Here is a 21,759-nt window from a genome sequence, read left to right on the forward strand (position 1 = left end):
ACCTGTTGTTTCTGAATATAAAATAAATACCAGAAACATTTTATTAATAAAGACATTATTGAAGACCAAATAAAAATCAATTTTCTTCATAAACAAAAAAACGCAATCATTGAAGCCCATGAACTGGTCCGGTCACCTGGCCTCCCCACACACCTGACTTTAACCCTTTTATCACAAGGGCATAATAGTGCAAGAGCATTTAGAGTTTTGCTGTAGAGGATCCCATGGAAGTAAAGTGAACTGTTGCTTCTGATCAGGAGATCGAGGAAGCCATTCTTCATTGCATAAGGACTCTAGCATGTAGTATATCCAATGAGTAATGGCAATAGCAAGGCAAAAGAGACTTCAGGGAACAGCAATGTTTTTGTGCAAAAAAATAAGCCAAGATTACATTTAAAACTTTATAAGTGCTAGTAAGAGAATACCTGTGTGTAGATAAACAAAAGCGATCTCTCTCTTTTTTCCTGGCGAAAATCACCCACTCCAGTTTCAGAACTAATTACTTTGCCACAACATAATACTTAATGCCAGACAATTGAGGGGCGTGCAAGTTGAAAAACTTTTCAGTATAATGTTTTATCTGAAACCTGTCCCACCTAGCCTTTGCTTGCCCCTTGCTGTTTTTATGAAGCCGCTTCAGTGCTTTACATGCAGTTGGAATGAGGAGACCACTGAAGGTGAAGCTAGTTCAAATCATAGTCAATGATTACATTGGAAAAACAGGTAACACTGGCCAGTACATCATACAATAAGAGTCCATGATCCTTTGTGGTAAAATAAACATGCTCCTACATAGAGTAACAAAACAAGATCTATTAAAACAGAAGCCCAAATCCTTTTCTTTTTTTATCAAGGGAAAAATTCAGAAAAATTCAGGGAGATTCTACTATTAAATTCTCAGCCTAAATTTTAAGGGTACTGCAAAACCAAAACAACTGAACCAAATTCCATAAACAGGTTTGTAATGTTTGACTGTTACAAAATTGTTGTTTTCATATAGTTTATGAATAAACACAAGTAAGTTGATTTGTAGGAGTGGGCTTGTATGGAGCTCATAAAGGGAAAATTGGATCAGATAACCAGACTCAAAGTAATCTTTAGTTTCTAGATTAATCCATTATTGCAGTCAACATAGGCACTATGATTAATGTGTTATATGGTGCACAGTTTTAGATAGGGAAAACAAGGTCAGATAACCTGACAATGGCATATCTTCAAGGGAGGAACAGCAACAGCAGTTTGGTATAAATGTTCAAAAAAGCTCTATTTCCTAAAACTTGTAGATTTCTGTTGGTCCACATAAACTTAAATTTTATTAAGGAATCTTATCCAAATCAAACTGAAAAAATGGTATCAAGTAGCAATCATTTCAGTTCTACGGGTAATTGTGTTAATGTAATTATGACTAATTGTTCTTTTGGTTTAAGCTTTCAACAGAAAGGTTTGCTGGATATATCTCCTTCTCTTTGTACAGATAGTTGGCAAAGTACTGTGTAAGTACAAATTTACAACTAAATGTATTCAAATGATGATTATGTGATATGAAGAATCTAATAAATCACTACAATTGTTCATAGTTGTGATGGATTTTTCCAGCAATAGTTCTTCGGAGGAAGCAGATAAAGTAGCTGCAAAGCCCATCAAGAACAGATGGGTGTTTTGATGTTTTGAATGTAATGACACCACAATGTATCAATGTCAAAGCTATATTGTTTTTAGGCTGGTTTCTATTAAATCATTTCTTTTTTAAACAATTGATGTTTTGAATTTAGGTCCCCTAAAAGTCCCAAAAAAACTGCTTCCATTTTTATTTATGTGAAAACAGGACATTGGATATGCCATGAAAACCTCAGGCTTTAATTCAGGCTTACTAGTATCATGCACTGTCATACGCCTAGTGTTGATCTTTGTCACAACGCTTACCCAAAAGCTTTCACCCCATATAAATGACGTCTGGGTAAGCATTAATGCTCAACCAGGGACTTTGCACATACAAATCCAGTTGTATTATTTTTTTTTATTCTGAATTATATACAGTCTATAAATACTCACTGTCTCTGTGGTGGACACGCAGACACTTAAGTCCTGATACATTGTCTCTTATTACCACTCTGTTAGATCCTGTGGATTTGTCCACCCGCTCAATGGCTTCATAATCACGGTCAGTGTAATACAGGAAGTTCTCATGGACAGCTATTCCCCAGGGGTGCGAGAGATGCTGCACAATAGTAACTCGGTTTGTGCCATCCGTATTCCCCCTTTCAATCTAAGATATAAATTGTAATTCTGGTAAATTAACAGATCACTGAAATGAGTAACAGGGTGAGAAAACAAATGTTTATATCCATAAAAACAAGTAGTTAGGGAGAAGCCACCTTTCTTTTTCTTCTTCCACAAAATTTCCCCCAAGTGTTTCTAGCTAGTGCTTTCAAACCATATGACAGAGGCCCCAAGTGAGAAAGGGATTCTGTTTTTTAAAAAAAACAAAAACAAAGATTTTCTAGGATAATAAGCTTTTTACTTCCCTTGTAGGGGAATAAACAATGATGCTTACCCTTCTTTTTTAGAAAAGGGTCCTCTTAGTTAAGGGGTCATTTAAAGTTTTAGGTTAAAACGTATGCAAACCCTAAACTGGGAAAAAGAAACTCCATTAAATCTAATGCAGCCACTACATCCAAGGACTGGTAAGCCACCATTGATGTTGTGTATTTTTTTCTATTCTGATTTTAAGGTTTTATGTTTAGATATTCTGTAAAGGCTCTGGTGGGAAAGTGCTGAGCATTAGAGTTAGTTCTATTGTTATTGACAAGTTAGAAAAAAGAACATTTGAATATATAAGAGCATTTCGTCTAACTGCTTTTTTGTGTTCTGAAAGCCTCAGCTCGTAACTGTTGCACCAGGCTACCGGAATCACAATGTATGATAGAATATTGCTAATAAAATACATAAAATGCATAATTACCACTCCACTGCCAGTCACTGCCCAGTAAAGTCTTTGCTCAGCAATGTCAATTGTTATAAACTCCACATGGTCCAAATTAGTAGTGTATAAAACAGCTGGATTGGAGCCATCCATGTCAGCACTGGCAATTTTTGGTGGGATTCCGCTTTCAGTGCCCTGATCTGTCCAATACATCTTTCTAAAAAGAAAAAAAATAGGCGTATGAGGAAAAAAAAATTAACAAAAATAAATTCCATTCTTAGTTTATATATTTAACATATAATTGTTACATACATTTTATTATAATTTAATATACTGATATATATTATTTAAATATTGTATTTATTATATTTTATTTCTACATACAAAGAATTATGAACATTAGTAAGGCAAAAAAAAATGAGTGCTGCAGCTTGGTGATTATGAACTACCAAGTCAATTACATTAAACTAGAATGGATTCACTTTCTTAGAAACATTAGTATATCATATAGGGCTCTATTTACAAAACGAGGAAACAGATATTCCCTCAAACGATCCCTCGTGAAAATTTTCCAGGTTCATGTGTTTCAATAGCAATAATTGATTCCCACCCAATGTTTGCTTACCCCCTGGCTGGGTCAATTGCAATTCCAAGTGGACGTCCAGCTCCAGTAGATGTTCCATCATTTGTAATAACAGTCTTTCTGTATTTTACTTCACCACGTAATTTTAAAACCTAAAATGATGAAAACAATTAATTTTCACTAGAGCAAAACGGCAATTATTTTTTGCAGGGGTGCCAAATAGACAGGAGTGTAGTGGGGTGGGCACAGGTGGGAACGGTGCCCTCACTTTTTTCGGGAATGTGCACGTGTGCCCACTCTTTTTTTGGAAAGAATTATTTGGTGGTCGGTGGCTCTGGCCAGTCCGCCCCCCCCGCAGGGTCAGGAGAAGGACCCCACTGGGGGGTGGGGCGCACCGGCCAGAGCCGTGGATCATGTCTATCATATGAAATTGCAGGCTCAGGGCAGTGTGCAGGTTGTCTCTTTGAACATTTATTATTAAAAAGGAGAAAATTAATATCACATGGGATCAGTTTATTTTTTCACTTATTCACAGATTTTACATTTTTTGTACTTTTGAGCTGGTGATAATGGTTCACTTCATCTTAAATGATCTTTTATGCATTTTTGTTAATCATCAGTAGATGGTGCTGTGTCCATATATGAAGGGTGTAACAAACTCTAAAAATGTATCAGACATTCCATCTAGAGGTGGGATCCAAATATAAACCAAGATTCCTTTTCATTTTTTAAAAGAAATATTGGATTATCTTGAGTATACACTAAATACAAGTATAGAGGTAATACAGAATGGTTTTTATTATTATATTTTCCAACTAAAATGCAATATCAGCTCTGATGTTATGTCATTTTGTTTCTTTTTGCATTTCATTTTTACCTCAATTGACTGAGTTGCAGGGTTTGTGTAATATAAATTTCCAGAAATCCAGTCTAAGGCCAAGCCAATAGGAGTGCCCATGACAACAGCTGGAGCAAAAACTGTTCTGTTTGTCCCATCAGACTTCACCCTGTGTATTTCACCCTGAAAGCAAACAGAAAGAGAAACTTAAGGGGTCCATCCAAGCAAATATTCTGTTATACAATGTTCAAATTAATTATTAGGTTATTCAAATATTATCATAATGATTAAACATAGGCACAGTTCTATAATAAAGAAGGGACCTGGAAACCTGGAAATTTTCATTTTTACCTGCTGAGGCACTAAGGATTGCATTGTGCCCCTTCATGGAATTACAGAAAAGCTGCTGTCAATAGTAAAAAAAAATCACTGCACCGCCCCCCCCCCAATAAAACAGCTACATGTACCCCCCATGATGATACATAAAATGTGTCACTTACCGGATGCTCAATCCAGTACAGCATTTGCTCCTCATCGTCAAAATCCACATCATACCCATTGCGAATGCCTGCTATTGGTACCATGGCATCATTGGTCAATACTTCTGGGTTAAGAGACATCCCATATATAATATTATCTCGTATGACAATGAGGAAGGGCTTGTCATCTGGATAAAGGAAATAAATGCAAACAGGAAGAAGTTTATGTTATCCACATTTTTTAATCAATGCAACCCATCTACGACATTTAGCAATGACTGGGAATAGGATCTTTGATGAAAGATCTTTGAGGTCCTAAAAGGACATTTTCAACATCCATTTTTTTCGGGCAGAGTGTAGTGATGGAAATTCCATTTAGGCGAAATAGAGTTTTTATTTATTTTTTTTTCAGTAAAATAGAAACAACCGCATTGCAATATGCTTGTAAAGATCATCCCAAAACATTATTAGAGAAATAAAATACTACTCACAAAATTACTTTAATTACAGTATCTCATCATACATTTGCATCCCATTGTAATAATTGTAATTGGAGTCCAAACACAATCTTTGTCTCTTACATGGCAATCTTGTTCAATGCAGTAACAGATACTCAAGACAGATATCCATTGCTATCATATACCTAAAGCTATATGCACATGTTAGATGATTTTCAAATGGTCGTGATCATCTTGGATTAAAATCTAACACGTGTAAAGAGTCAATGACCTGGTGGATTAATGAACAACCAAATGCTTGAGCAGGTGCCATGCACTAATCTTTCCCCCTTTTTAGTATAGTGAACAGCATTGTACATACAACACCCGTTCACTTTCCTGTCACTGGAAACGATCATGAAAGGTAATTTTCAGCCTCAAAAATCTGACATCTATTTAATGTCTGTACAGGGCATTAGAAATGTAAATTGCACTCCATATCAAGGCAATAGGTATACTCCTACAGCCCAGTGTGTCCCTGTCCTCCTATGTATACAATTCAGCAAAATCACTTTTGGCTCAAAAGTAGACCCAGCTTCTATTGTTCTCAGTGGAACCTGGAGCAAAAAGCAAATCCGATCCATGAGAAAAAATTTGGAGGCCCCATCAACACCTTTCTGCAAGTCACATGCAGATTCACATGTGAATGAATTATCAGATTTGTAATAGAGTGGGGAAAATGAGTTTTATATTTATATTTTTAAGTGAAAACAGAAAAAACTGCTAAATGTGGAGAACAGAGTAACCATAAAACATCTATTGTGGTGATCAGAAGCTCCATTGATTTAGAGTAACTGTTCCCCACCACTCAAACTCGTTAGTTCTCACTGTAAGCATGCTGAAAAGTGGAATGAATGTGGATATCAACATTTCTAGTATTTAGTTCAAATTATGACACTTTTTGCAGCAATTAGGCAATTTACACTGTATAACTATAACTGTACAACTATAAAGTTGCAAACACACAAAAATATATGTAAACATAATGGTTCACACTGCTGATGACATGTTACCACAAACCACAGAAGTAAATCCAGCCTAAGTCAGAATATTTGTCGATGAATTTTTAAGGAAACCAGCAGTGCAACCTCAACAAAACACTAAATTATAGGTTGAATGGAATGTTTAATTGACTTCCCCTAATTAAGACAGAATTCTCTCTGTTCCGGGCTGCAGTTTTCCTACACTTGTCATTATCATTCCATTTACAACAACCACACTAATTAAACTCCTAAACATAACATTGCTACGCTCAGCCAAGCATATGTTAAGAAACAGTACATGCACTGATGTGTTATTCACAACTGTGTGGGTGAAAAAGGTCAATTTAAAATATAGAGCTTGTTAGTGTTGTATTGTTAAATGTGAACTCGAGACAGATATATGACTCATTATTGCAGTTCTGTATAGGTTAATATGTTACTACTTTCTGTAGTCCCATATAACAGTGATTGCCAACCTTTCGGACCTTATGGACCTCACGGAACCTGGACCGTGCATTCACTGGGAAGAAACTTCCCCCAGAGTGATGTCATGATGCCAGAACCCATCCACTCTCCCATCGCAAGCTCAGACCTGCTTGCTAAATATCCTGGTGGGACAGTAGCGCAGGGACGTGGATGCGACAAAAGTAGTGTCCACAACCCTGCGGTACTGTAACCCCAGGATGTTTAGCAAGCTGGTCTGAGCCTGCAATGGGAGAGTGGGCGGGTTGTGTCCCCGGACCAGCGATTGGCATCCGCTGCCATATAACAATGCTTAGACTGCGGCTTTGGGCTGCTCCTTTTGCGCGATCTCAGGCATGGAATGAATGAACAAGAAATCAGGGATGGCACAACACCGACTGGTCTGTGGAGGAAACAAGGACTCCTCAAAAGTGTTTTTTTTTTTTTTTGTTTTTTTAAAAAAAAGTTCCATAGGACAGTTTAAATCCCAGGAAATGTATGGACAATTATAAAATGAAAAAAAGGGAAAAATAAATCATTTTACAAGTACACCTCATTTATTTTATAATATATGTGTGTAAAATAGTTATTTGTCTATTTTTAAGTTTTACAAATGACTGTCTAGAACCATTTACCTACACATTTGCCATCAGAAATTATAAAAATATTCTTGTTTAGACTAAAATCTCTATATATTTTTTCTTTTTTATATAATTATATGTGATAACCTGAAAGCATTGGAGCAAATTAGGGAAATGAGTCATCCCCCCAATGTTCTTTGTATATACTCCATCTTTAATTTCTTGCACATAACGATGCATGCTTTGAGCTGTGCCGAACACTTAACCTCATTTTATAGACGAATGCTTACTGTTTAAATCTAGTTAAGGCAATCCCAGATGTCAAGGTGCTCTATATGGCTTTGATGAAATGAAGACAATAGATAAGAATGAGCATTCCAAAATTTAATCTATGTGCTGAAAGTTTGTGCTGCCAGACAAAAATAACACTGTCATCAGGGATTAATTTCATATTAAGTCTCAGAAGACTGAGCAAAGCCTTTTTTTTACCATTAACAATAATTAAAATCTCTCACAAATAAATTAACTAGTGATACAATCTTTATGGCTTCAGAGCAGCAACATAAGGCCTTTTATTCACTAAATGCACAGACAGTCTATAGACAAAAAAGAGTCAGAGAATGATGGTGGCCTTGTAAGCAGCCTGCCTGAACAGTTTGATCACCGATAACCTAGTTTACAGTCATCCTGCAGTTGGAGGACTCTATGTACAAACAATGCTAACGTTTTTTATAATAAAGACGAAAGTGACAATATAAGTATTTGTAAACTCTGAGCCCATTGAAGCTTAATACTACAGAACAAGTTTGACTATCATGGGGGGAACTTGGGTGATCCAGCAAACCTGCAATAAATGTCTTAATCCTTTAAAAATCATTTGCTTCTAGTTTTTAATTCTGGACCCGATCCATTCCAGGTTTGTTGGATCACATGCAGATCAGTTGCATAAACTACTGGAACCAGAGGCCTAGCATGACAGCCAAGCAACTCGTACCCAATATCAGCCTGTTTTTTTACTCAAGACATATTTTTTAATATTATTTTGCAGTTCTGTCCCTATACGTTCTAATATAAAAATAAAATGGAGTTTGATTTGAAATTGCCTTGTAACTCAAATTCTAAATGTCATCAGGTAGGTTAATTATCCTTTGCTGATTGTCAGTAATCTGCATGTTCTCTATCAAGTGATACATCTAAATTGTTGCACTCCTAAATATACAGCAGAATGAGGAAAACCCTAACCTCTATCTTCCACCTCCTTCTACTACAAAGCAGCACCAAGCTGTTCACTGACAGGCTGCCAGATGGTATCAGCAAAAGAACAAGCCATGATTGTATTATAAAGCTCCTACTTTAGGCTTCTGGACACTTTTGAAGTACTGAGAATGTAGAAGAGGTTTTGATGTTAGAAGATAGCTTAAGGCTTTGTATTTATATTCCCCGTTTTACCAGCTGACTTCAAGCATACAAAATAGTATAAATATTCTAATAAAGCGGCCATTGAATTATATACTTAAATGTCAACCTACACTTAGAATGAGATAAAAGACTCAGTGTAAGTTTCAATTTTCTGGTAAAGGGTACAAACCTATGTCAGGTTTTTATCGCCTGAGAAAAATGGATAGATAGGGCTGGTACCTGAGGAGGGGGGCGTCTTATTAATGTTCAGTGGTATTCATCAAAAGGTGTCGGGAATCCTGGCAGCTTTTACACATCATAAGTAAACTTGTGATTGAAGAGCCACCCTACAAGTTGAAGTCCAGATACAAGCTATTGCAAAGCAGAATCAAGTAGAAGCCATGATAACACATTCTTAGTGATTCAGAGCTGTGTTGTGATAAACATGTATCTAGTCCAATGCATCTCATTCAATAGACTTCAGAGGGTTTTCACTGGAAACTATCTTTAATGATCAAGTGACAGATGAATAAATGAGCATGTACACACAGAGCTGTTCTGTTTAGTGGGGAGAATGGGGAGGACAAACATTGTGCTTTCTTCTATAGAAGTGAACAGTGGATGTTCCTGATGGCTATCCCATCAATCCAATACAGAAGATTCAATGCCCTGGGGGAGCACTGTACACATCAGAGAAACATCTGAAGTGTGTACATAGCTTTAAATTTGCATTCAAGTGGCACTTCACTCTCAGATCTACTTGATTAGGGTCTTTACTGTTGTTTGTATCCCTACAGGTAAGGTTTTCGCTCACTTCCCTTTGTCTGGTGTCATTGAGGCATTGAACGATGGCAAATTTTAATGACTCCCTGTTATCTTTTTCTTATGCAGGTGCCAAAGACTATAAATAGCAGTTCTAACTCTTCCCCACAATATGGAGAAGAAAAACGAAGCAATGCAAAAGTTTATCTGCAACATCAGAACAAGTTCAGGCATGTGTTACCATAATCTATTACATAAAAAAAAAAACATTTTCAGTTTACAGATTGATTTTTCTGCTGACAGTCACCTTAGTCAATCCATGTACAATCTTACAAGCAAAGTTTCCAGGATGGCTGAGTATTTATGTTAAAATCATCTTTATATCCATTATCTAAGATCTATGGGTGGCTGCTTTTTTTTCTCTAGGCCCCAAAGGTTGCAAATTATATATTTTTAAAAATGTGTACCCCCACCAAATACAACACTGCCACCATATTGTAGCCTGATCCAAATCTTTGGGGAGTACAGCCCTTGTGTCCCATGGTTTCTTACCTCTCTGGCAGTTCACCTGATCATCAGTTAATGTCCACCCCGAGGGGCATGCACAAGAATAGGATTTAGTGGAACTGGATGACAGCAAACAAAGATGGCTGCAGGGGTTTGATGCACATGGATTTAGGCCTGAAAGAAAGAATTTATCACATAATGGTCATATCTCAATCAATAAGAAATATTCTGAACCCAATCTTCCATCTTTGTAATTAATTTACGATATAAGACAAATGTCATGCTCAGCATTTAGATTCAAGCAAGTCTGATAATATCAAACAAAATGTCAGCTAATATTTAATGAAACATATAACAAATACATATACTTTATTGGTTTTTATATTGCATTGCATATATTTATGTTCTTTTGCTGCTAGATCTATTGTGATTCTTGATAAGAATCAAAGCCACTTTCTATCAGTCACCATGATATTCAAACATGCCATGAAAACAAGACTGGTGGGGAAAACTCAATTTTTTCATGAGAACACATTATTACATCAGATAATATTTTTTTCTCACAGGCCTCTTTACAAATTGTGATAACTTGCAGCATTCTACTGCACACTCAACCACACTCCCAACTTTAAATGTATGGAAGTGATTGGGAAAAATTTTGCCAAAGCATTTGTGTGCAGGTTGTGTTTGAATTTTGGTGGTTTGCAGCAAGATTCCTGAACAGGACATATAGGGCCTGGATTATTAAAGCTCTCTAAGGTTGGAGAGGATACACTTTCTTCAGTGAAGCTGGGAGATGCAGCAAACCTGGAATGGATTTCTTCAAAGTAATTTGCTATTTGCTAGCAAATGTTTTGAATTCTGGACTAGATCCATTCCAGGTTTGCTGGATCACTTCACTAAGAAAAGTGTATCCTCCCCAGTCTTGGAAAGCTTTAATAAATCATGTCTATAGCTTCTGGCTGCTTTGTTTACACTGACCTAAATGGGTATCTGTTCCAACCACAATTAGTTGCAGTTAAAGGGGTTGTTATTTTAGGACCAGAGATGGCCTAGTAAATTGCACCACAACCGCTCTCAACTGAACAGCAAAACATTCATCAAATATATAATAATATTTACCTGCAGGTTGTTTTACTGGGTGAAAAGCGGAGATCCCAAGTGGTTGATTTATGTTATACATCATGACTGTCTGGTTGCGGCCATGCCACTTATTGGCACGAATAACACGGTTGGTATATCTTTCACTCCAGTAAACATAGTCCTCAAATATAGAAATCGAATGTGGGTGCTGCAGTACCTGTGAAGTTAATGTGGTTTGAAAAGCATGATCATGGCAGCACATATGGCTCAGCACTTATAGATTAGCTCTTACAATTAACATTGCAATATAATATATACTGTATATATAGGTATATATATATATATATATTATATTAATGTAATATAATATCTTTTTGATCACAATATTGCATTTTGCAGGACACTTAATCTTCGCATGCCAAAATGTCATTTACTTGGCTAACAAATTCTTGACAATAAATTGTTTTTGTAATTTGGTTAATGCATATATGTACAATATGAAATAATAATTTTAAAAAAGTGTTATAAATAACCAACAAGTAAAAAAAAAAAAGGTTGTCTTGCTATTGCAAAAAATGTATTGCCCAGTTGCCCCCGGAGTACGGTACATGGCTGGAAGTGCATCTCTGAATAACAGTGCATTTGTTTGCATACGTTCATTCTACATGCTTGTGCTTAGTGGGCTACCTAGGACTCAGCTATCCCCAGTTATTTGCTGAGTGGTTTCCAACACTTCCTGTGCCTTGACCTGACCTATGACCAGCAAATGCATAGTAATAGACCTGGTTAATGCTCCTGACCTGCTTCTGAATTACCCCTCTGATTGTCACCTAAACCCTATTTTTATAGATATTATAGATGTGTAGATTTAGGAAAACTGTTGTTACCGGGACAGAAAGTAAAGGGGAAAACATTTAGATAGACAAACCCCTAAAAGCTGAACTCCAGTTTTACCGTGATTCTTCCACAGTTGTACAGGCTTGTGCATATTTCTTATCTGGAAGAAATCCAGCATTATCTAACCCATTCCTTTCCAGTCTTTCTCTCATTGGCCCATTATGTTTATTCATTAGATTTCAGCTCTTGTAATCATATAAATATAGCCTACCTGATCATGTTCACTCCTCAAGATTGACATCAATTCATCAAGGCATTCTATTATTTGCAGAACTCCTCCCAAGGAGAAGCACCCTGCTTTCACTAGGTCTGGGGGGACTTGAGAGAAGTACTAAGTCAGGGTGCATACTGGCACTCCCTTCTACAAGCCAGGATCTGCCTGAATTAGTTAGGGAAGTACAGATATCCATTGATGACAACCCCTAAAACTGACCCTAGCATTTTCATACAATGTGTAACTTACCAAATCACTAGCCAAGGCCTGCCTCCTATTATTTCCATCGTAATCACAATAGTCAATGTAGTCAAGATATGCATCAGCAAAATAGAGGCGCTTTGTGGGGTAATCAATGGTCAGTCCATTGGGCCAATAGATCTTCTCTAAAACAATAGCTTTTCTTGAGGTTCCATCCATACTGGCACTTTCAATTCTGGGATACCTGCCCCAGTCTGTCCAAAACATCACACGAGAACTGTAATAGGGAGAGATAATTATAGGCGTTCTAATGACAAAGAACTCATTAGCTGCTTATTTTTACTATCTTTATATTCCCTTTATCTTTTTTACATCATATTTCTATTAGCTTATTTCAAATTATTTTGTTCATTTTTTTTAATCCTGAAAATAAATGTACAAATTCAACCTCTGTTAATGAGATTGTGGAAAAGATAAAGAAAACTGGGGGCATAAATAAACCACAAGAAAAGCAGACAAATTATGATGATCTCCCGTGGCCAAATCTTTTCAAAAAATTTTCAAGAGCAAATCAAATAATAATTAGTATGAAAACACATAATTTGAAACTTCATGGCTATTTGTAAATTTAGCTCTAGTTCAAGGACCAAAATCATGACAGCCTAAGTGTTCCAGTCTATATGGATGATTTGGAGAGATAGCTACCCAGGATTTAGACCTTTAAGAAGTATGATATCACATATAATAAACTTGAGGTATCGAAATGTGGTCCTATTTCCAAAACTAATTTAGTACAGATTAATAAATACAGAGATTGGAAGGTTAACACTATTCAACTTATTTTTTATAGGATAACTTTCTCTCTAATGCAGCCCACCTGAAATGGCAAATTTTCAGTGAAGTGGTCACTTAGCTTCTTTTCATTCTCATTTATTAATACAGGTATTCCCCGGGTTACATACGGGATAGGGACTATAGGTTTGTTTAGGTACATTATTTTAATAAATGCAATTAGGACAGATGTTTTTCTCAACACATTATTAGGCAGCATGGTGTCAGTTACTGTATAAAATCATCACTGTGAGCTAACCACAAAAAAAAAAAAAAAAAAAAACTTTATGGCGCCTAGACATTTATTAACTTCTAGAGCAAGCTGTGCTTTGAAATGCAAAATGAAACGACTGTAGAGTTTGTCTTGGTCATTAAAGAGTTATAAGATGCTACAGATCAGCTCCACTCTTAAGATCACCCAGAACCCCAGCTGCGTTTAGCAAAATATTTCTTCTGCAAGTCATGCAAACTGCCCCCCTCCAAGCCTCTGTTCTGCAAACGAGGGAGCAGGAATGGCCCGTTCGTATCTAGGAGGCGTCCGTGGGGACTACCTGTATTCATTTATTTTCATTTATTGGCTTCACCCATAAAACTGGAATATGCAGCAGGAAAAGATGCTGGTGGGAACACGGAGGAATAATTGTTAGATTTGGTAGGCAAATAAGTATCATCCTAAGTGTTCTTTCATAAAGGGGTTGTAGTTTTATTTAGCAATAAACCAGTAAGCATAACAATTAGGCTAAAACCTGAACTCGTGTAAGGTTTCTTACTTTGTTCTGGGATCCAATACAAGTCCTCGAGGATTTGTCACATTTGCACTGATCAGCACAGTCCTATGAGTTCCATCCAGCTTAGATACCTCAATTGTTTCAAGAATATAATCTGTCCAATAAAGGTTCCGTCCTACCCAGTCGACAGCAATGCTTTCAGTCACAGTGACACCACTGTCAAATACCTGCAATTATCAACAATAGGGTAGTCACTTTACATGTTATCTTGTAAAATATCAATTTTAAAGTGAAACTTCATTTTTTTTTTATTCAGACTTCAATAAAATGGGAGAAGTTAAGAAAATTTTCCTCTTTAGTCAACCACACAAGCAAAAGGAGTAAGCTGCCCAACCGGGACGCGAAATAAAACCTGACATAGGGTCTTACCTTTCCCCATCATACTATAAAATGCTTTTATTGTGCTCAAGATTTCATTCACTTCCCATCCTGGAAATTAAAGAAAATCTCTTCCGTGGGCACACAGATGACAGTAAAAACTTAGTCAATCCAAAAGTTCTTCTCTACAAACCACACAGTTTAGTGTAACAAAAAAACTCTTACAAAACCAAAAGTAAAGAAGCCATAAAAATAACTTACGATTTGCCTGTCTGTTCCATTGACAAAAGCACTCCATATTTTATCCTGCGTAATGTCAGACCAGTAAATACGATTGGTGACAGAATCAAAATCTATGGCTACTATACTGCGCCCATCACGAACTATGGAGTAAATATTGTGAGCTAGTGTTGTAATATTGTCAGCGATGATTTGACCTCGACTTGCCACTAGAAGCAGCAGATTTCCAAACTCTAGAAAGTAAAAAATATACAGCTACAAAAATGTTTTCCTAAATAACGTCAAAGATATACAAAAACATGATCTGGTTTATGACATGCAGTGATGTAGGAACAGGGTTTGCAGGGGTCACAATTACAACTCTGTCTCCTGACCCAAATAACCATTGTCTGCCACTTGGAAAATATTTTTTATATTTTCATGTCACCAGCCTCAGCCTCCCCACATGCCAGTCACTGTCTCCATATTGGTCCTGCCTGGGCCCCCTTGCTCTCTAGCAGGGTCTGCTCACCTGGGCCCTGCCTTTTTCCCCCATATGATAGTCTCTGTCTACCCTGGGGCACGGCTGGGTCCCACTTTATTTGCCAACAGTGTTTACTTACATAGATTATGCCTTGAGCCGCCCCACAGGACAGTGCCCATCTAGCTGGCCCTGCTTTGCTCCCCAACAGTTCCTTGTATGGGTCTTTCCTACCTTTTGTGACCAGTTGCACTACTTACTAACAGAGGCTATTACTTACAGATGCCTCTATCTGCCTTTTCGTCTGCGCAGCTTCTGCAGCTTCTCTAAGAGTCATTCACACAGATCCATGTTGGCCTCCTTCTCTCAATTAAGGTTTCATTCATATGAACAAATAATGGTAAATTGTTCACAATGGCTATACAATGTGTAATAACCCTGTTAAATGTTTAAATTTCATATTACATTAGTTTAGAGCAGCAAGAATCCTAAAATCCAATAGAATGGGTTAACCATTGGGTTACTTCCAATGGGAAGTAAGGTTACAATCCAATGGGTTACCTCACCTTCTGTTTAACAAGCCCATTGTTATATATACAGCATATGGGGTTTCCATTGTATTTTTGACTAGCTGTTTGCAGCTTTTCTTACCTGATGCTTTGCATGTTTGTCCATTTGGTTCCAGAATATAGCCCTCATCACAGTCACACCTGAAAGATCCTCTTTCATTATTACAGAACTGACTGCAAATTCCAGGAGTCAGGCACTCATTGATGTCGTCACATGTTTTAGAGTCATTCAGGAGCTGGTAGCCAACGGGACAGGTACACTGAGCTCCAAAGGGTCCTTGAATACATCCATGAGTGCAACCTCCATTACTGTCACTGCAGCTCTCCTGATCTGTTAACACAAGAAAGCAATAAAATATTACCCTTATTTCCAACGATATTTAAGGACAATACACTTTCTCCTTTGGTGAAAAAAGGGGGGTTTTATGAAGGTTTTCTAGTTTTATGGAGGTTTATCTCTTTATTTCCTTGTGGTTCAGCTAGATGAACTTCCTTCTTTTTCAACCTTAGTATGTAACTATGTTTTTTAGTTCTGTCCAGGGGGTGAAAATTTTGCTATTTCATAAATACAGTATGGTGAATGTATATTGTCAACCTAGCACAGAAAGAAAAGGAAAAAAGAGCCTGGAAAAAAACTAATGGAGGGACCATATCTAAGAACTGGTAAGCTGAAATATATTACATTTTGTTCTTGAGTTAGGTACATATTAACCTACACTGACTGAAAATAAAAGAAAAGGAAAAAAAGAAACCCCTGGACTATTGTTTTCTTTTTGAAAGACAGTGGCTATATCTAAAGGGTCCAATACCCATTCATTGCACTTTTATGATGATCTTTTGTTTTGTTTTTTTACAGCTTGATTTATTTTCCTTGGCCTATTTCTAAAAAACATTCTAATGATTTTGTTAAAAAAGAATGACTGTAAGTGTACTCTTATGCCAATTCACCATCTGCTGTTTTTACAAATTTTGTATATCTCAATAAAATGTGACACGTGCATCCATTACCTTTGAAGTAAAAAAGATTTCACAATGAGTTTGGCATTTTGGAGGAGTGAAGATATTAGTAAAATGTTTCTCGCTTTTTCACAACTTTAGGAGTTTTTTTCTCGTTTTATAAAAAATACAGTGCTTACTGATAAAAAAAAAAAAAACTTTATTTTTAAATAAAGCACCTTTATTTGCCATTTTACCAAAATACCTGTTAGCCAATGGATTCAATTTATAAATGTGGTGCTGATAAGCAGGTTCCTAATGGTGTTATATGCAGAAAATTTGTTGAAAATTCGGTATGAACAGTTGTATAGGCTGCTCTCCTGTATTGAAATAGCTTACTGCACACAGTCAGGTTCTCACGCCTCTACTTTTTGGCTAATGGACATCCAGTACCATTCAGTTCATTCCTCTGTAGCCAAACTGCCCCCAGCCTGCCTCTTTAATTCCCTGGATTATTAGTTTTCTCAGTCATGAAGGCTGATCATCACTGGTATGTGTTACCTATGGAGGTCGGCATGCAATTGCTTCGTGCTTAGTCCTTCTCTAGACTAACAACACACTTCAAAGATTCATTTCTCATAATCAGATCAGAGTCCAGAAGTGCACCAGTAAGGTGAATATTTATATTTATCTTTTAAAGTTATGGCTGTTATGGCACATTTGATATAGAGTCACTTTGGGAAGTTTATAGAGCACAAGAAATAAAAGAAAGAACATAGAGCTATTTCAAAGTGCAGCAATTTAAATCACTCAACAAGGAAAAAAATGGAAACAAAATACAGTACCTGGTTTTGCTTCATCTGAAAGTTTGCATGGATTTAAGAGAAAGAAAGAGAAAAAGTGAGAATCAATTAAAAATCAAAAGTGAATCATGCACATTTGATTAAACATTATTGATTAGAAGATCATTATATTAATATTTTGAAGAAAATTGCATTGCAATGCATTGATTACTGCAACATTTTAGAAGATGGCTAAGATAATAATTTAAGAAGTGATTATCCAAGCATAATTTTATATGATGGTCTTTCTTCTAAGACATAAATAATTAAAGCTGAACTCTGAATTAACACTGAATTAACCGCTAAATATTGGAGCATACATGTCAATGGACTTGTATTTCTGAGATGTACGCAGCTCTGCTAGAACAACTCAATCAACTCCTAGTCCATTAGATAATTAGAGAGAAGTTGTAGACTAAAATGCTCCTCTTCTGTCTCACTTGGAGCCCCCATACGTATGTTCCTTTGAGCACATGTGAATGCAGCAACCCTGATTGGTCCCAATTGCTGCACATCCTTTTTCCAATTTGCTGTGCACATGGGGGAGTGACCAATTCAATTTAAGGAACTTGCATTACTAAATTTACTGTGAATTGGTATATCTGCCTGGAGTTAAGCTTTAATTTAGCATGTAAGACAAATTATAGATCTATGTGTAAACATTTTTTCCATGATTGTGGATTTTTTTGTAATGTTGAACCCTAATGCAGGAGGATCCTATGGACTGTAATAAACCATAACAGGGGTAGAAATTGTCCATTTCTAAGAACATACTTACTGCAAAGTGGGGACTCATCTGCACCATTAGGACAGTCTGGTGTGTTATCACATACTTTACTGATATTGACACAGATGCTGAGACCTGGGCATTGCCACTGCCAACTGGGACAACGGAAAGGTGGAGTTGGGCAATCTCTCTCATCGCTCATGTCACGGCAATCATTGTCTCCATCACAAACCCATGACCGATAAATACAGTTTCCATTGTCACACTGGAAGTTAGAGGGAGCGCAGGTCCTCACTGGACAACTGTTATGTTCATCTGAACCGTCAACACAGTCTGGGTGTCTGTCACATTCCCAGTTTGATGGGATACAAGATCCATCTGACTGACATTGGAACTCATGCTGATGGCACATTCCTGCAGGCCTTGTCGCTAAAAAACATAGGAAGAAATATTCTTGAAAGACTAGATATCCTTTAGAACATGGTGTTATACATCACTGATAGAAATGTATCACAATACCAACATGCAGCTGGAATTTGGTAATTTACTTAAGCATTTTTGCCTACCCATACCTGTTATTTGGCAACTGGCTTGGCAAATTTACATCCAGCTACACCTTTATTTGGTAGTTTGCTCCTTAATGCCCACCCAAATCTACAATTGGGTAAACGACTGGTCACTGGATTACCAGTTTAAGCCCATCCATACCTGCTATTTGATATCTGACCAAGTTAAGGCCACTCACATCTGCTACTGGGTAACTGATGCACCAACTATTTCCCACCCATACTTTATATTTAGTAACTGGCTTAAAAAATTAACCTTTCCAGAGCAAGAGTAAAAGACTTAACAAAACAAAATATTTTGTTAACATGGGTTTAGTAAACTTACCATTGATACAGTAAAAGCTACAATGTAGTCTAAAGAATCAATAAACATAACCTCCTTAGATTCTGGTTGAAGCAGACTGCTGGCAAGGTGCTGGTTTCAGCCACCCTCTAATTTTCATGCAAATGGACCAAACATTTTCCTGTTATTTTGTATTTCATAAATATTATTTACTATGGGTTATTGAAGACTCATTTGTGTCTTCCTTTAACAACATACAGGCATAAATAATCATTTTGAGGAAAATGTTCAAACAGTAGTAACCAAACAATTAAATTAAAAATAATGCAGTAAGATCAGACAAGATATTTTTGATATGGGCTGATGCACTTTGTAAAGGATTTGGTTTTATCTTTGACTTATTAAAAAAGGTTTGACTATACTGCTCACCAGTACATGGTATTTTTTATGTTGCCAGTCCCCTTTCAGTGAAGGTCTGTTGTATTCACTTAGGGATGATCCTATTATAAATACCACCATTTCTGGCGTTTGATACAAGCTACCTTCAGCCACCTTTTCAACCAAGCTCAAAAAAAATATTTGTCTATATATCTCATTTAAATGGTCAATTCTCCCTTCAACAACAAATACTGTGTTTTATACTCCGTCTAATCCAAAATAAACACCTGAGAAATGGTCACAATTTTATTATAGTGGATTTATTTACTTACGACAGTTGACTTCATCAGAGCGGTCAATGCAGTCAAAAACGCCATCACATTGGTAGAAGCTGTTGATGCACTGGTTACCATTCGCACATGCAAACTGGGCAGATGTGCAGTTGTAAACTAAGCAAGAAAAGAACAAAAAAAGCCATTGCTGTTATATTTTCTTTTTTTTATTAAAAGAGATTGTGCCAGATTTAATGCAAAATTTGAAATTGTAGTTTTATCGGAAAAATATCAGTATGGCAGAAAAACAAGAGACTTAATCATGACAGAAATGACATTATTTTCTATTTTCTAGAAAGCAAAATAATGTACATCTGCAAGAAGCAGGCACTGCTTGTGTAATGTGCTTGTAATGTGATATCCGTGATATGCCTTCAGCTCAAACACTGGTGCACTACTCTTGGTGACATATATTTTGGTCTAAACTATGTTGCTTTAGTTTCCCCAAAAATAAAAAGAATTATAAGTAGTATTAAATGTTGGCTTTATTGTTAGCAATTCATGAAGAGAGTTTTTGTCTTGTCTGCCTTTACAACTCCTTTAATCATATTGTTTTATAAAGTATACTTACTGCAGTCTTGTTCATCAGAACCATCCACACAGTCTTTATCTCCATCACAGACATATGATGGGTCAATGCAGCGATGATCTGGACACTGGAACTGCCCTGGCTCACAGGTATTGGTAATATCTGCAATCATCATACACATCAGACAATATTCAGTACTGATGATATCAACACTGTCTAATACTCATGTAGTCCTGGAAAGGCATTTTTGGCAAAAAAAAGTCAAAGATGGTAATTTTCTGTATCAGTGACATTTAGTGATCATGTGAACAATTCTTTCTTTTGTTTAACATATGTTTATGACATCAACTAAATTCTAATATATGATAGTAGATCATATTCCCTATTTTCTAATGAGATATCCTATTACCCTTTATATGACGAGAGATCCCATTCCCCCATTTTATGAAGATGGAAATTATTCCATCCATTTAATCATTTGAGATCCTATGTCCCCATGATATGATTAGAAAAGATATCTGCCATTATATTATGAGAGATCTCATCCTGCTATTATTTGGTAAGAGATCCAATTCAGCCCTCATCTGCTCATTATATGGTGATAAGTCCCCCATTTTGTGATAAGAGATCTCCCCACTCCATTATATGATGAGAGTTCCCATTCCCCAATATATGATAGGAGATCTCATCCCTCCATTACATGATGAGAGATCCTATTTCTCCATTATATAGTGAGATATCCCATTATATGGTTAGAACTCCCATTACCCCATTATATGATGAGAGTTCCTATTCCCCATAATACGATGGGAGATCCCATCCTCCATTATTTGATAAGAACTCCCATCCTCCATTATATGAGGTGAGATCCTTCCCCGAAATATATGATGAGGTATACCATTACCATAATAAAAGAAAGCATTCCTTGTTATACAATGCTGACCGATGGTACAGCAAAAAAATAAGAGTTTTCCTACATATGTCAAATGTGTTTTCTAATGATTTCTTGTGTTCCAGAATTTGTTCTGAAGTTTTAATATGTAGACCAATAAAACTTTGGGTTTTCACAAATAGAAAAGACATTAGTCTGAATATTGGGTACTTACTGCAGTTCACCTCATCGGATCCATCTCCACAGTCATTATCTGTGTCACAAAGCCATATGCGAGGGATGCAGGGGTTATTACTGCAGGTAAAGTAGCTACTAGGACAAGATTGAGGACCTTGGGTGGGACAGCTCTGCTCATCACTACCATCTAGACAGTCATTGTGTTTATCACAGCGCCAGTTCTGAGGAATGCATTGTCCATTACGGCATGTAAAGGCTCTGGAGGAGCATGTGCTATCTACAAAAAAAAAAGAACAAGAACAGACAGTGGGGTTTCTAAAAAAAGTTAGCTTTGTATTTAGGTTTTCCTAAACCAAAATTATAATGATCCTTTTTCAATTCTTCGGAAGGCAATTAACATTGGAAGCCACCATATGTCTCTCATAAAAACAGATAAGGTCAGATAAGGTTATCAACAAAGCTGAGCTCAGAAGTCTACCAACT

The 21,759-nt window shown here is 36.6% G+C and overlaps 1 protein-coding gene across 1 annotated transcript in view; it reads right to left on the reverse strand.

Annotated features, from left to right (window-relative positions):
* LRP2 (LDL receptor related protein 2) overlaps positions 1-21,759 on the reverse strand; it is a 118,921-nt gene that overhangs the window by 39,195 nt on the left and 57,967 nt on the right. The window contains 15 exon segments of the mRNA XM_072419091.1: positions 2,053-2,266; positions 2,963-3,140; positions 3,549-3,658; positions 4,384-4,527; positions 4,845-5,011; positions 10,059-10,187; positions 11,136-11,313; positions 12,457-12,685; positions 14,010-14,194; positions 14,607-14,818; positions 15,697-15,945; positions 18,171-18,548; positions 19,679-19,795; positions 20,250-20,369; positions 21,314-21,553. Coding sequence (XP_072275192.1) covers positions 2,053-2,266; positions 2,963-3,140; positions 3,549-3,658; positions 4,384-4,527; positions 4,845-5,011; positions 10,059-10,187; positions 11,136-11,313; positions 12,457-12,685; positions 14,010-14,194; positions 14,607-14,818; positions 15,697-15,945; positions 18,171-18,548; positions 19,679-19,795; positions 20,250-20,369; positions 21,314-21,553 — 2,850 coding nt within the window.

This window comes from Pyxicephalus adspersus, chromosome 7, assembly GCF_032062135.1.
Source record: "Pyxicephalus adspersus chromosome 7, UCB_Pads_2.0, whole genome shotgun sequence".
In the NCBI taxonomy this organism is placed as follows: domain Eukaryota; kingdom Metazoa; phylum Chordata; class Amphibia; order Anura; family Pyxicephalidae; genus Pyxicephalus; species Pyxicephalus adspersus.